This window comes from Engystomops pustulosus, chromosome 9, assembly GCF_040894005.1.
Source record: "Engystomops pustulosus chromosome 9, aEngPut4.maternal, whole genome shotgun sequence".
In the NCBI taxonomy this organism is placed as follows: Eukaryota; Metazoa; Chordata; class Amphibia; order Anura; family Leptodactylidae; genus Engystomops; species Engystomops pustulosus.
The window spans coordinates 26,945,341-26,959,764 of record NC_092419.1 but is presented as its reverse complement, the minus strand read 5'-3'; the positions used below and the strand labels follow the sequence as shown (position 1 = coordinate 26,959,764).

The 14,424-nt window shown below is 45.5% G+C and overlaps 1 protein-coding gene across 1 annotated transcript; it reads right to left on the bottom strand.

Moving 5' to 3' along the window:
• Nucleotides 1–1,173: 1,173 nt before the first annotated feature.
• Nucleotides 1,174–14,214, bottom strand: GNL1 (G protein nucleolar 1 (putative)). Its single transcript, XM_072124544.1, has 13 exons — nt 13,722–14,214; nt 12,594–12,762; nt 12,172–12,308; nt 8,632–8,783; nt 8,129–8,200; nt 7,787–7,994; nt 6,960–7,055; nt 6,683–6,880; nt 6,117–6,295; nt 5,779–5,929; nt 5,457–5,597; nt 4,589–4,872; nt 1,174–2,616 (listed from the first exon to the last, which is right to left on the bottom strand). The coding sequence occupies exons 1-12, from the start codon at nt 13,792–13,794 to the stop codon at nt 4,610–4,612; spliced, it is 1,839 nt and encodes a 612-aa protein (XP_071980645.1). The 5' UTR covers nt 13,795–14,214; the 3' UTR covers nt 1,174–2,616; nt 4,589–4,609.
• Between the last annotated feature and the right edge of the window lie 210 nt (nt 14,215–14,424).

Sequence of the window (14,424 nt, the reverse complement as noted above, 5' to 3'; positions counted from 1 at the left end):
TTATATGATGTTAATATATAGAGAGTTGCTGAATATCACTAATTGCCAAAAATAAAGATTGACTTTTTTTTCTAGATTCTTTTAGAAATTTCGCCTCCTGTGTTTTTTTTTTTTTTTTTAAATTGAAACTTGTTTTTCCTCAATCATTGGGGCCCTGCCACCTGGAACCCTCTTACCCCCTCCTGGAATCACTGCTGCAGCCATTCCAAGCCTTTAAAGAGACCACAGTGCTTAAAGGGGTTTTCCTGTTCAAACACAAACCAAAATAAGCTTGTTTCCAGTGCCAATGGTCTACTGCAGACCCTTTAGTTGTTGTACGTCCACCAATGTGGCTGGTGGTTCTCTGGAATCACTGTTGAGGCCGGTGATGGCTTGCAGTCGTGACCTTCTCTGCAAGTGGAAAAATTGGTCACACACAACCCCTTTTAAGATTAAGGGGGTTCCCCAAAAGCAGCTAATATATGAGGTAAGAATACACCTTTCACTAATTGCTGATCACTGCAGGTCCCGCTACAGTAGACGAGTAATAGATGTTTCCCATAGAAAAAAATTGCCGATCGCATGGCCGGGTCTTCTGTGCGAGGGCTGCTTTATGTTGGTGGCTATCCCTTTAACAGTGAGGGGTCTTGTTTAGGGACTCTCTAATGGTGTAAACAGTGTATACGGCCTAAACAAATCCTCTGTGAGTCAAGGTATGACTGAAGCAAACCCTCTGCTGTGAGAAGTATAAGGTCTCTATGGGTCTTCAGACTTCACTTAATATTTCAATTCACTGACAAGAAGCAAAAAAAAAAAATCCCCTTTGTTGATGACTTTCGGGATATAAACACTGCACCTATTGCATTTCCCCTTCTCAGGGAGAATAATCCTCCTTTATTAAGTTGCCGGACACCAGATGAGACTTGTCTTTCAGTCGTGTGGTGAATAGCTGACGCTCCATAGCAACAGCTGGACCGGAGAGGACAAATCACAATGGATTTCCATGGCCGTTTCCATGGATGTCAGCTATTCAATGGACATCTGCGGAGAAGAAGAAGGGGCCGCCAGGACTGTGCCTTCCAGCTGCTGCGCTCCTGCTAGGGATTATGGGAGTAACCCCAGGAATATAGTCCCATATTTTCCTATATTCCTTTATTTTCTGAGGTAAAAAAAAAAAAAAAGTCACATCCAGGGTCAGTAAATAGAATTATATTTATTTGTTTACAGCAAAATAGAGATCTGAAGCCATGAAATCCACCAGAAACCCAGGACCCATGGGCCTTGAGGCCGAGAGGGCATACCGGATGTGAGGTAGGGGCGTCATTATGGTACAAGGGCCGCCGGGATAACTGCCTTATAAAGGTGACAGTACCCTCTCATTCTACTTATAGGGCCGGGCCATTTATTACTCACAAAACACTCGTTCTTAAAGGGGTTTTCCATTGAAATAACATATCCCCCCTACCCAAAGTACAGGGAATGACTTGACCCCACAGCCTACAGAATGGAATGAATAGAGTGGCAGCTAGGGATAGGGGCGCAGACCCTTATTCTTGTCAACTGCTGGACCCCACAAATCTAAAGAGTGAGCCAAACGTCTCAGAGGACCAAAATTACCTGCAATATCACTAGAGATTACCTATAGATTCTCAACAATTAGATCTAGCGTCTACAGCTCTGTGTTCAGCACCAGGGACAAAGCACACTGCTGTGCATCACAGGGAACGTTCCCGGTTGTTGTTGTTGCCACTTTCTGTGCCGATAACTTTTGAAGTACCGTATTTTTTGGACTATGAGCGCACAAAGAAATCCTTTGATTTTCTCAGAAATCAAAGGTGCGCCTTATATATGAACCGTACTTACAAACAACAGTTGCCTTAAACTCTGCACAGGTCTGCCACCTTCTGGTCATTCATCCTTATAATCAGGTGTGCCTTATATATGAACCTAGACATTTTAGCAGGCATTTATTGATGGTGCGCTTTATAATCTGAAAAATACGGTACAAAAGATATTACAAGCATGATTGCAGAAATTGATTTCCTGAGACAATTTTGGTTTTCTTTGATATGATAAGATTCCCATTGGAAAACAAAAATTCTTTTGATTCTTCAAGATGCTGGCCGTCTTCTAAATATAACCCCTCAAACGATACTTACTGGGGTGTCAGATATGTCATTTCCACCTTAGTTTAAAAAATAAAAGGGTTTCCAGGGACTTTAGACTCACCCTGTAAAAAGTTATTTTCAGTGACACCCCTTTAATAATTACTAATCCATTTTTTTGTATACAGCCCCCATGCCAAGCTATGTGTCTTCATTGCAACAGATCTTGTAACTCTACTGCCTAATAAAACTGACTTAGTCAGAAGCAGAAGACAGAGATGGGTCAGGCTGTGCAGTGTGTAGCCTGTCTCTATGGAAACACACAGGTCTGCACAGGAGCTGCAAACACATAACATTTTGCATTAAAATAACATGCAACGTTGCTTTGTTATTTCTATCACACACAATTAGGTTATGAAGATGGACCTTCAATTTTATGCAACCCAACCTCACAAGTCCATGAAGCTCAAGGCAAGGAAGATGGAGACGCTGTGCAATTCTGCTTGGTCAAATCTCACATCAAGTTCAATTTCTATAGGAATAGTAATACAGATTCGGTTATACTTAGCACCTTGGTTCCCCCCATCCATATGATATATACAGTATATGGAAAAGCACATAAATGTAGTAAATAGAAGCAGATCAGCTGAGGAGAATACAAGACCCCGAATACACCCTTCACTCTGCCCCTCACAGACCTACTGGAGGCCATTTTATTAGGAAGGAATGAATGTGGCCGGGTGTAGTCATAGCAAAAGCAGCCATCTTGTGAGAGCTGGATTTATAGTGAGATGTATTGGTCACAAGGAACCGGATTCCCTCAGACCCGAATTATGATCCCAGTTATTCAGTGTATTGTGTATTAGGCCACAAAATGGCCGCCCTTACGGCCTGCAGGGTCTGAAAGGGAGGTGGCTAGGAAATTTTCACTCTTAACAAATGTGGTGCCTATAATACACACAATATTACAGGGGAGGAAAAGAAAATCACCTCAGAGAAAGTTATATCTGACCCTGTAACACAATGTACCAGGGTGGGGGAGAAAATCACCTCAGAGAAAGTTATATCTGACCCTGTAACACAATGTACCAGGGTGGGGGAGAAAATCACCTCAGAGAAAGTTATATCTGACCCTGTAACACAATGTACCAGGGTGGGGGAGAAAATCACCTCAGAGAAAGTTATATCTGACCCTGTAACACAATGTACAAGGGTAGGGGAGAAAATCACCTCAGAGAAAGTTATGTCTGACCCTGTAACACAATGTACAAGGGTGGGGGAGAAAATCACCTCAGAGAAAGTTATGTCTGACCCTGTAACACAATGTACCAGGGTTGGGGGAGAAAAAAAAACCTCAGAGAAAGTTATGTCTGACCCTGTAACTAAATGTACCAGGGTTGGGGGAGAAAAATCACCTCAGAGAAATTTATGTGTGACCTGGGCCTGTCAGTGAGGCTCATAGGTGGAAATGCTATGGGGACATTACAGCCGCCTTGCTTAAAGGATTTTATAGTCTCAGCATACAACGGTTTATGGGCTGTGTATACTTTCGCAATCACTGTTTTATTACTCTAATGCAGCTGATATAATGTCTATCGTTTTGCGTATAAAGCTCCCGTGCAGATCACATGACCATTTTAGTCTGTGTTCTGGCCCAGTCTGCACTGAAAAAGCTTTAGTACTACTTGACCCAAGTTGCATATCGCTAAAAGAATGGCAGATCCAGTTCATACAGCTGTGGTTGGTCCTGGAAACCTGGAGAGCAAATGTAACATACCATCCTTCATTCCATCTACTCTCTAGATAAGAAGTAGCAAGAGTAAGCAAAAAACACTTTTTTTTTTTTATGTGTAGTCTGTAACCATGGAGACGCACACACATCAGCATGGAGCTGCGTAGATCAAATGGTAGGTGATTTTTTTTTTCCATTTGTTATTTTAGGGGCATATGAACACCATAACACCATGTACCATTATGTAATGTCTAGTCAGCCGCCAAGGTGAGATGTCAGGGTCTGGCACTATGTGGGGAGGCTATATAGTGCTATATACATAATGTATGATCATTACCTCTGGGTAATGTCTTCAGCTCGTCCATGTAGAAATACTGTATAATAATACACACATTCCCCATACAGCACCAGTCTCTTGTCTTGTAACCTATACAATAATACATGAATGTGGCATAATGAAACTATGGAGCCCCTTTAAGGGGGTGTGGCCTTATAAGGAGGCTTCATCTTGTTTAACAGGTTTTTCAATATGCATTACTTATATGAAATAACTCAAGAAACCTTCATAAATCTGCAAACTCTGGAGCAGTGGTCACATATACTGTGACTCCTGAGCATGCTGGGAGTTGTAGTTGTGTGAGAAGCCGCAAGTAGCGGGACACCGCTATGGAGTGTACAGGGAACAGAAATGGGTCATGTCCGCTTCACCTCAGAGATTCCTGTGCAGTAAGTGAATCATGGGAAGGATTTTCTATAGAGGTGATCCCCTCACCTGTACTGGAGACCCGAAACCTCAACACTCATCCTCACCCAGGAGGGCAAAGGGATTGACATCAGCAGTTTTACTTTTGGCGCCTTTCTTGGGTTGAAGCTCAGTGGAGTCTTCATCTTCATCCTCCTCCTCATCTGCATCACGATCACGCTCTTCTTCTTCTTCACCAGAGCTGGAGATCTCCTCCTCGTCTTCTTCACCAGCTGAGGAGCGACTATCACATTGTCCTCGTGTTTGAATGTGGGAAACCATTTCCAGCGTTTCTGTGTGTTTCTCCCACGTCTCTGTAAGAAAAAAAAAATAACAACCAAAGAATTTCCCACACACTGGATGAGAAAAATTATCCCCAGATAAATTATACTCCAGAGCTGCACTCACTGTTCTGCTGGTGGAGTCACTGTGTACATACATGACATTACTTATCCTGTACTGACCCCGAGTTACATCCTGTATTATACTCCAGAGCTCCACTCATTGTTCTGCTGGTGGAGTCACTGTGTACATACATGACATTACTTATCCTGTACTGATCCTGAGTTACATCCTGTATTATACTCCAGAGCTCCACTCACTATTCTGCTGCTGGTGCAGTCACTGTGTACATACATGACATTACTTATCCTGTACTGATCCTGAGTTACATCCTGTATTATACTCCAGAGCTGCACTCACTATTCTGCTGCTGGTGCAGTCACTGTGTACATACATGACATTATTTATACTTTACTGATCCTGAGTTACATCCTGTATTATACCCCAGAGCTGCACTCACTATTCTGCTGGTGCAGTCACTGTGAACATACATAACATTATTTATACTGTACAGTTACATCCTGTATTATACTCCGTAGTTCAGTTGAGGTCCTACCTTTCTGATGGGAGTATCCGGGTGGCCGCATACACATGCAGAGTCGTCCATCTACAGCGAGGCGCAGGAGACTGTTGGCACCCCGATACGTGTCACTGCGGGAGGCTTTGGCGGTCTTGTAGCCGCGTTTATCTGCCCAGGCTGAATGTGGGAGAGGAATAAAATGTAAAACCTCTTACTACAGTAAATGTGTACACATAGAATTGGATTATACTATGAGAGGTGTTTAAAGTATATATATAGCATCCACCCCTCCTATGCCAAGTATATATAGTATCTACCCCTCCTCTTAGAGGTATATACAGTATAAATAGTTACACACCTTCACAGATGCCCCAGGCCGTCCAGCCCTGATCTTGTCCATCTGGATTGTTGAGCTTGAGGAGCTTGGGTATCTGGATTCGGCAGGACAGATATCCTACAGAGGTATACGGCTCCTGAATCTGAGCGATAGGGTAGATTCCTGCCAGCAGCTGTCAGAGAGATAAGTGCACCTCACATTTTTAGTGTCCTTATTGTGAAGGAGCAATTGATGTGCCCGTTCAAAAAGATCACATGACCTATATAACGCTGTGCCTTATACACTGCTGACACCTGGAAGGGGTGTCTCATTATATAGAGATATTCACCTGCTTATATAGATTATATAGAGATATTCACCTGCTGCTGCTTGTCTATAAGTGATGGGAAGATGAGGCCGGGGCAGTCGCAGAGGCGCACGGTGGATGTCAGGAAATACGTCTGAAAGTATTTGGTATGACCCGGCGTTCGTGAAACGCTGACAATCTTTCTTCCAACCAGTCCATTGATCAGCGAGGACTTTCCGACATTCGGGAATCCTGCAAACGAGAGGAACAGGAAATGAAAGGGGTTGACCAGTGGTCTGTGTGATGGCTGTGCACCATGACTGCAGGCATGGCTCATAGAGAACAATATAAAGAAGTACTGACCTTGGAATAAAGCACTTGGGGAAAGAAAAAAACTTACCATAAGCTCCAGCAGCTTCTGTTCATATCTGCGTCACTCCTCCCCCCTTCCCTCCCCATTGATTTCTATTACTTCAAACCCATAGGCTGAAATCTTCAAGGGTTCCTCTTATCAGTCACAACAATCCCTTTAACAGTGCAGCTGGTTACAAGTTACATTTTATGTCCCTTTAATACTAGGACTGGCTGGGTTACCTCTCAGTGTGTTACTGGTTGCTTCATGATTGGATCACATCTTACCTACACAGCCGATGCTCAGCACCCCATCCTTATAGCGCTCTCTGCTGGGGGCCCCCAGTTCTGCATCAGTCACCTGCTGGGCAACCACAACATCCATCTCATCTACGTCCTTCTCCTCTTGGTCGTCTTCCCTTCCTGCGGCGCTCAGTAGTGCGGCCGAGTCCCTCTCGATCTTCTCTCTCCAGGATGTGAGGTCAACTGAAGGGACACAAGGGTTGGAAACGTACTGGAGGATAGTGATGAGGAGACGACAGTCGTGATGATGACAAGTCATTACCGTTTCCAGCAGTGATGATCTCACAGGCTCGCAGAAGCTGATTAGGCCCCAGGGCGGCGTTCCAAGCCCGACGCTTCTTCCTGCGCTTCTTAAATACTGATTAAAAAAGTAGGAAAACCATGTGTGAATCATGTGACCGGAGCAACCATCGGAAGGAGGAATAAATGGACCGACTGCAAAAACATGTAATAAATTATAACATTTCCTTTTAATGTCTGTTCTATTTCTGATCTAAGAGTTAGGCCAAGGGTGAGCAACATTTATTGGTCCAAGGGTCACAATGTCATACTGCTCAGCTCTGTAGCAATTAACGCTTCTATCAGTTATGGAAATGCTCATTGGACTGTCATCAGGGTGCGGGATGCATCTTATAGCTTAACGGGCTGCATGTGGCCTGTCGGCACGGGTTGTGCATCCTTTTTCAGGCTTTTAGTTGAGATGAATGTTGCTGCACTTTATGTACATGCTCAGTACGTGAAGCTCCTCTGCTACAGTTCAGAAGAAAAAGGCACTAGGAAGGAATGGCCCATTTATCTCAGCACTGCTAGAGTGACCAGGAAAACAAGACTGTGGAGTTAAAAAATTGACCTACCGATTCCTCAGCCCTAATCGGATGACTATACCAGTGATGTCACGTCACGTCATGTGACCCTGACAGCCTTCAGAGAACCATAGTAGTGATATCACATCATGTGTGCACAGGAGTGATGCCACACACAACATGTGACCACAGCAGCCATCGGAGGACGATAGTCGTGATGTTTGACTGTGACATCCCACTGATGATGTCACTTATTAAAGAGATAACGAGGTGAGGATGGTCTTACCTGCAGATGGGTCTTGCTCTTCATCAGGATGTCTTGGGTAGGAGGTAAAACAGACCACATGGACTTGTGGAAACTTCTCCTGAAAATAATGCTTCCAGGCCACCACCAGTGAGGGGGGAGCAAGGTCAATTTTATTGAGTACAAGGATCAGTGAGCGGCCCAGTTCTTGAGTCACATAGTCATAGAGGGCGGGGGAGAAATGTAACACCTGCCCAGAAGACCACACAGAACAGTCATCAATAGTCATAGTTTCAAACATAAATCAAAAACCACCATAGACAGATGCCATGCTCCGCCCCCAGGACACTTGTCCTGCAGTTACAATACAATATATGCACTGACCGGGTGGCGGATGTCTGTTATCAGCAGGACAATGTCTGACATCTCCAGGACTCTCCAGAGCTGGCGCCAGGTCTAAAGTAGGAAGAAAATGACCAAAATACATGAACCAATTTTAGTTTATTCCTTGAGGTTTTCTTTATTGAAGGACTATTAATCGCACTAACAACCTTCCTAAAAGGGGACATTTGTGATTGATCTGTAAGATAGATAATCAGAAACAAAATGATTCCACCAAAGGAGTCCACATCGATCAGCTTTTGGAGCAGAACAGTTGGTCAGTGCGGGGGTCAACCAGTTGTGTTTGATGAAAAAAAACAGACAACCCCTTTAAGCCAAGGCTTGGGAATCAGTAGTCGGACCATTAAATTGATGCAATATTAATTATAGTGATAAAAGAGGTTTGCTTTGAACTATCTGAGGCAGCACCAGAGAAACACGGCTCAGCAGCTTCCCCTATCTACAAACACTGCAATTAGCCTGCCCCATGGGGACTGGCACCTCACCTCCAGGTTGTGATCGAAGTAGCTGAGCTCCTGCGGTGTGTGCTTCTCGTAAATCTTCTGCAGGTATTCCTTAAAGGACCTTTCCTCCTGGGACAGAACAGCCTCCTTACTCATCTCATAGCTCCACGCCGGCCTTTTTGGGAAGTCCAGAACTGAAAAGATCAAATTATTATACAGTAGTAGTAATAATAATAATTATCTTTACATAGCAGCATCAAATTCCATAGCGCTTTAGATGTGCCTGAGGATCTCCGGAGGGAGGGGTACCAGAGCCCCGCCGGGCTGTAGCTTATCAGGCCATTACACTGTACAGGTGCATTTCCACCTCCTGTTGTATGCTGCAACCTGCTCTGCTGCAGTGAGATCACATCATACAGAGGGAGGGGAATACTAAAGGAGCAGACAGAGGGGGAGACAGTGTAACAAACTGTAAAGCTACAGTATGGAGGGGTTCTAGTAACACCCCCCCGAATCCGTATGGCTCATTAGCATAATTTTAAAAGTTGCTGTTAGAAGGAAGGAGGCCATGGATTACAAATATAAGAAGATACCACAGTCATGGTGCCTGGATCTATGAGTAATGTCCCTGGTTTATAATGATGAATTTTGATGGTAGACTTCCTTTAGCAATGTCCATACTGTCAGTATCCTGTGTTATCTAGGCCTTCAGCATCATACATAATATGATGGAATGTAAATAATATAGTGTCACTTTCGGGAGAACCTGTGATTGGGTAGATATGGCACAGTGTGATTGATGTGGGGTAAGGGATGGTTTATAAGGTTTGTAAGGGATGGTTTATCAGTAGGTCCTACTGATCATCTATGTTCTTCAGTATAATATTCTGACAAGTGTGCTGCTGCAGCTATACATTGCAGTATAATATTCTGACAAGTGTGCTGCTGCAGCTATACATTGCAGTATAATATTCTGACAAGTGTGCTGCCGCAGCTATACATTGCAGTATAATATTCTGACAAGTGTGCTGCCGCAATTATACATTGCAGTATAATATTCTGACAAGTGTGCTGCCGCAGCTATACATTGCAGTATAATATTCTGACAAGTGTGCTGCCGCAGCTATACATTGCAGTATAATATTCTGACATGTGTGCTGCTGCAGTTATACATTGCAGTATAATATTCTGACATGTGTGCTGCTGCAGTTATACATTGCAGTATAATATTCTGACAAGTGTGCTGCCGCAATTATACATTGCAGTATAATATTCTGACATGTGTGCTGCTGCAGTTATACATTGCAGTATAATATTCTGACATGTGTGCTGCTGCAGTTATACATTGCAGTATAATATTCTGACAAGTGTGCTGCTGCAGCTATACATTGCAGCATAATATTCTGACATGTGTGCTGCTGCAGCTATACATTGCAGCATAATATTCTGACAAGTGTGCTGCCGCTGTTGTACATTGCAGTTAGATAGGGCAGGAGACAGGTAAGAAGACAGACAAAAACTATTTTTGTCTAAATATCTTTACTGTTTTTCCCATTTTCTATGGTCGTTTTACTTACCTACCATCCAAACCAACTATCCACGTCAATGCCTCACTTCTTCACACCACTCACACACCCTATACTTTATGTAACCATACTAACCTATCCCAATGTTCTGTGCTAAAGCAAGAAATAACTTCTCGGAAAGTCTCTGAAGCATCTTTTGTCACTCTTCCTCATTCTTGCTTGACACCTCTCCTAACCCAGGCCCACCTTCTGCTCATTTTAACACTTCACACAGAAACCCTACTAACCTTACCAAAATTCAGTCCATCCCTTCTTCTGCACCCATAACCCATATTAAATGTTCCCTATGAAATGCCCGCTGTAGGTGCAATAAACTAGAATCTGTTCATGACCTCTTTCTTTCTAAGTCCTTTGACCTGCTGGCCATCACTGAAACATGGATCAAGCATGATGACTCTGCCTCCCACCCTGCTTTGTCTTATGGTGGCTTCCACTTTTATCACTGCTCCAGACTGGAGAATGGGCAGGGAGGAGGGGTAGGCACTTTCCAGGTCATTCATCCTGTACCCTCTCTCTCTCTCTTTGCCATCTTTTGAGGTCAACACCCCCAGACTTTTCCGTCCATTCTCTCTTCGTATGGCTGTAGTATAGTGTCCCTTTGGCTCACCATACCAGTTACTTGACCACTTTGCCTCTTGGCTCTATCACTTTCTATCCTGTGACATTCCAACTATCATCTTGGGAGACTAACATCCCTATTAATACCCCCATTTCCCCTTCTGCCTCTCAGCTCTTAGAACTAACTTCCTCTCTAGGTCTATCACAACTCTCGGCTTCCCCCACAAATGGGGGAAACTTTCCACTCAAAATGCTAATTGTCCCTCTGATTCACTCTCCGCTAGACTACTGTAATGGGTCCTACTAATGGGTCTTCCACTTACTAAACTCTCTCCTCTCCAGTCTATTCTTAATTCAGCAGCCAGGCTTATCTTTCAAACTGAACTCTACACGGATGCCTCGAGTCTATGTCAGTCCCTACACTGGTTGCCTGTCTCCTACCGTATACAGTATAAAATGATAACCCTCATCCACAAAGCTCTGCACAATGCTGCACCTCTCTACTGTTCCTCTCGTATCTCAGTCTATTGCCCAACCTGTGCTCTTCAATCTGCCAGTGATGTTGGATTTATTCGAACCTCTCAATCAGGTCTTCCCGAGCTGCACCAATACTCTGGAATGCTTTTCCCCGGACTATCAGACTAATACCCAACCTCCAAACTTTCAAATGTGCCCTAAAAACCTTTAGGAAAGCCTATCATAGACTGTAAGCTCTTGTGTCCTCCCCTCATCCTCATAGACTGCAAGCTCTTGTGTCCTCCCCTCATCCTCATAGACTGTAAGCTCTTGTGTCCTCCCCTCATCCTCATAGACTGTAAGCTCTTGTGTCCTCCCCTCATCCTCATAGACTGTAAGCTCTTGTGTCACCCCCTTCATCCTCATAGAAGGTAAGCTCTTGTGTCACCCCCTTCATCCTCATAGAAGGTAAGCTCGTGTCACCCCTCATCCTCATAGACTGTAAGCTCTTGTGTCCTCCCCTCATCCTCATAGACTGTAAGCTCTTGTGTCCTCCCCTCATCCTCATAGACTGTAAGCTCTTGTGTCCTCCCCTATTGTTCCATATGACTGTTTGTGCTCTGTCATGTATTATTATATTTGTATATGTCCCCTATGATTAGTAAAGCTATGGCTTAATATTATTATTATGTAGGGTAAGGGATGATTTCTATGATGACTGCATGTGGTGTGTGATTACTGGATTAGTCGCTGACTAATGGCTGTGCCCGGGAATGTCAGTGCTCAGCAGCCTGCGCTCACATACTGCAGGCATTGTGTCTGTGCTCTTCTCTCAATGCTGACACACAAAGCCCCACATAGAGACCCCTCACCCCGTGCTGTAAGGTGAAGGGTCTGCGCAGTCTCATCCAAACCTTTCATTCTGGAAATCATTAGCCGTTGTCACCTTCTCCATCTGTGACACTTTCCATTATAGCGTTACCTGAGCCCGGCCTGTAGATCTTCTCTATATCCACCTCCAGTTCTGTCTCTGCCACCGGCTCCAATATCTTCTCGCGAGCGACTTTCTTCCTGCGTTCAATTTCTTCTTTGCTCTCTTTCTCTAGATATAGTCTGTACCTGTATACGGGCACAAGATACAGGTCAGAGTTCAAAGGATTTCATCTCCCGCCTATAGGATAAGTGATCAATATCTGATCTGAAGGACCTGAAGAGACCAAAGGGTTCACAAAAGAGCTGTCACTTCTGCTCCCCTTACCAAGCACAGTACACTGTATAGTGGCTATACTTGGCACTGCAGCTCATCTCAGTTTCCTTACAGGTCAGGTGATCACCTACAATACAGATAAGTCCCGAATACTGGAAAATCCCTTTTCACTTTAGTTACTCATTTTGATGACGGACCTGTTAGGGTCATATCCTTTTTCTCCAGGTCTGAAGATCTGCGGCTGCTGATTGACTTTCCTCACTTGGGGGCGGACGCTCTCACTGTCTGAGGTGTCCGTGTTCTCCTCGCCACGTTCTCTGCTTTGGCTTCGGCTGTTTGATTCGGACCGGCCGGCCTCAAGTGGTCCTGGCAAGAAAAAAAATGCACAGACATCATAAGTGCCCAACAGAACTGCCTGCCAATTATAGTGTATGCACTCACGTGGCAGTCACATGACACACACCGCGCTAGCGCTCACGTGGCAGTCACATGACACACACCGCGCTAGCGCTCACGTGGCAGTCACATGACACACACCGCGCTAGCGCTCACGTGGCAGTCACATGACACACACAGCGCTAGCGCTCACGTGGCAGTCACATGACACACACCGCGCTAGCGCTCACGTGGCAGTCGCATGACACACACCGCGCTAGCGCTCACGTGGCAGTCGCATGACACACACCGCGCTAGCGCTCACGTGGCAGTCGCATGACACACACCGCGCTAGCGCTCACGTGGCAGTCACATGACACACACCGCGCTAGCGCTCACGTGGCAGTCACATGACACACACCGCGCTAGCGCTCACGTGGCAGTCACATGACACACACCGCGCTAGCGCTCACGTGGCAGTCACATGACACACACCGCGCTAGCGCTCACGTGGCAGTCACATGACACACACCGCGCTAGCGCTCACGTGGCAGTCACATGACACACACCGCGCTAGCGCTCACGTGGCAGTCACATGACACACACCGCGCTAGCGCTCACGTGGCAGTCACATGACACATACCGCGCTAGCGCTCACGTGGCAGTCACATGACAGTCACATGACACATACCGCGCTAGCGCTCATATGGCAGTCACATGACACATACCGCGCTAGCGCTCACGTGGCAGTCACATGACACATACCACGCTTGCGCTCACGTGGCAGTCACATGACACATACCACGCTTGCGCTCACATGGCAGTCACATGACACATACCGCGCTAGCGCTCACATGGCAGTCACATGACACATACCGCGCTAGCGCTCACATGGCAGTCACATGACACATACCGCGCTAGCGCTCACATGGCAGTCACATGACACATACCGCGCTTGCGCTCTCGCTTGTCCTGCAGCTGCTTCTTCTTCTGCTTGTTGCTGAACGGCTTCTTACGCGGCATCTTCTGGGATGTGGCCTTTTTCTCAAAGATGAAGATGTCAATGCAGATGTTTACAACTATTACTAATGTCTCCAGAGCACTAGGACATAGGCACACAAGGACCCCCTATTTGATCTACACTGACCCCACAGCTGGTTTCAGGGGACGGCCTCCTATTTATAGGACACTTACAGAACGTCCCCTGTATGGAGCCAATGCCCTCTGGGGCCCTACCTATGGGCACAGACCGCCCTCCTGCATTGCCAGGGCAGAACTAGGCAGAACAATGTGCTACTCTCTGCTCTGGTAACAGGAAATGCCCGATGTGCGTTCCACGTCTCCACTCTGCGCTCCAGTAGCCAATGGCCATGCAGTATGCGTGTCACGCCTCAGTGTGTACTTCCAATAAGCCAATGAGGAGAAGCCGCTGCAGAGCCGACTGTCAAATGACCCTTTTAACATATGACACTGAAGAAGGTCCGAAGGAGCCAATGGGGATTTTAGGATGTGTTTCAAGCCTCGAATCATAGGCAGAGTCAGATGCGGTGCAAGCCTCGTTTTCAGTTTCATTCTAACCAATCACAGTGTGACATCCGGATTAAACTATCGCTTCGCCGAGCTCTAAGCCAATAGCGTCTCCCCTATCATTAC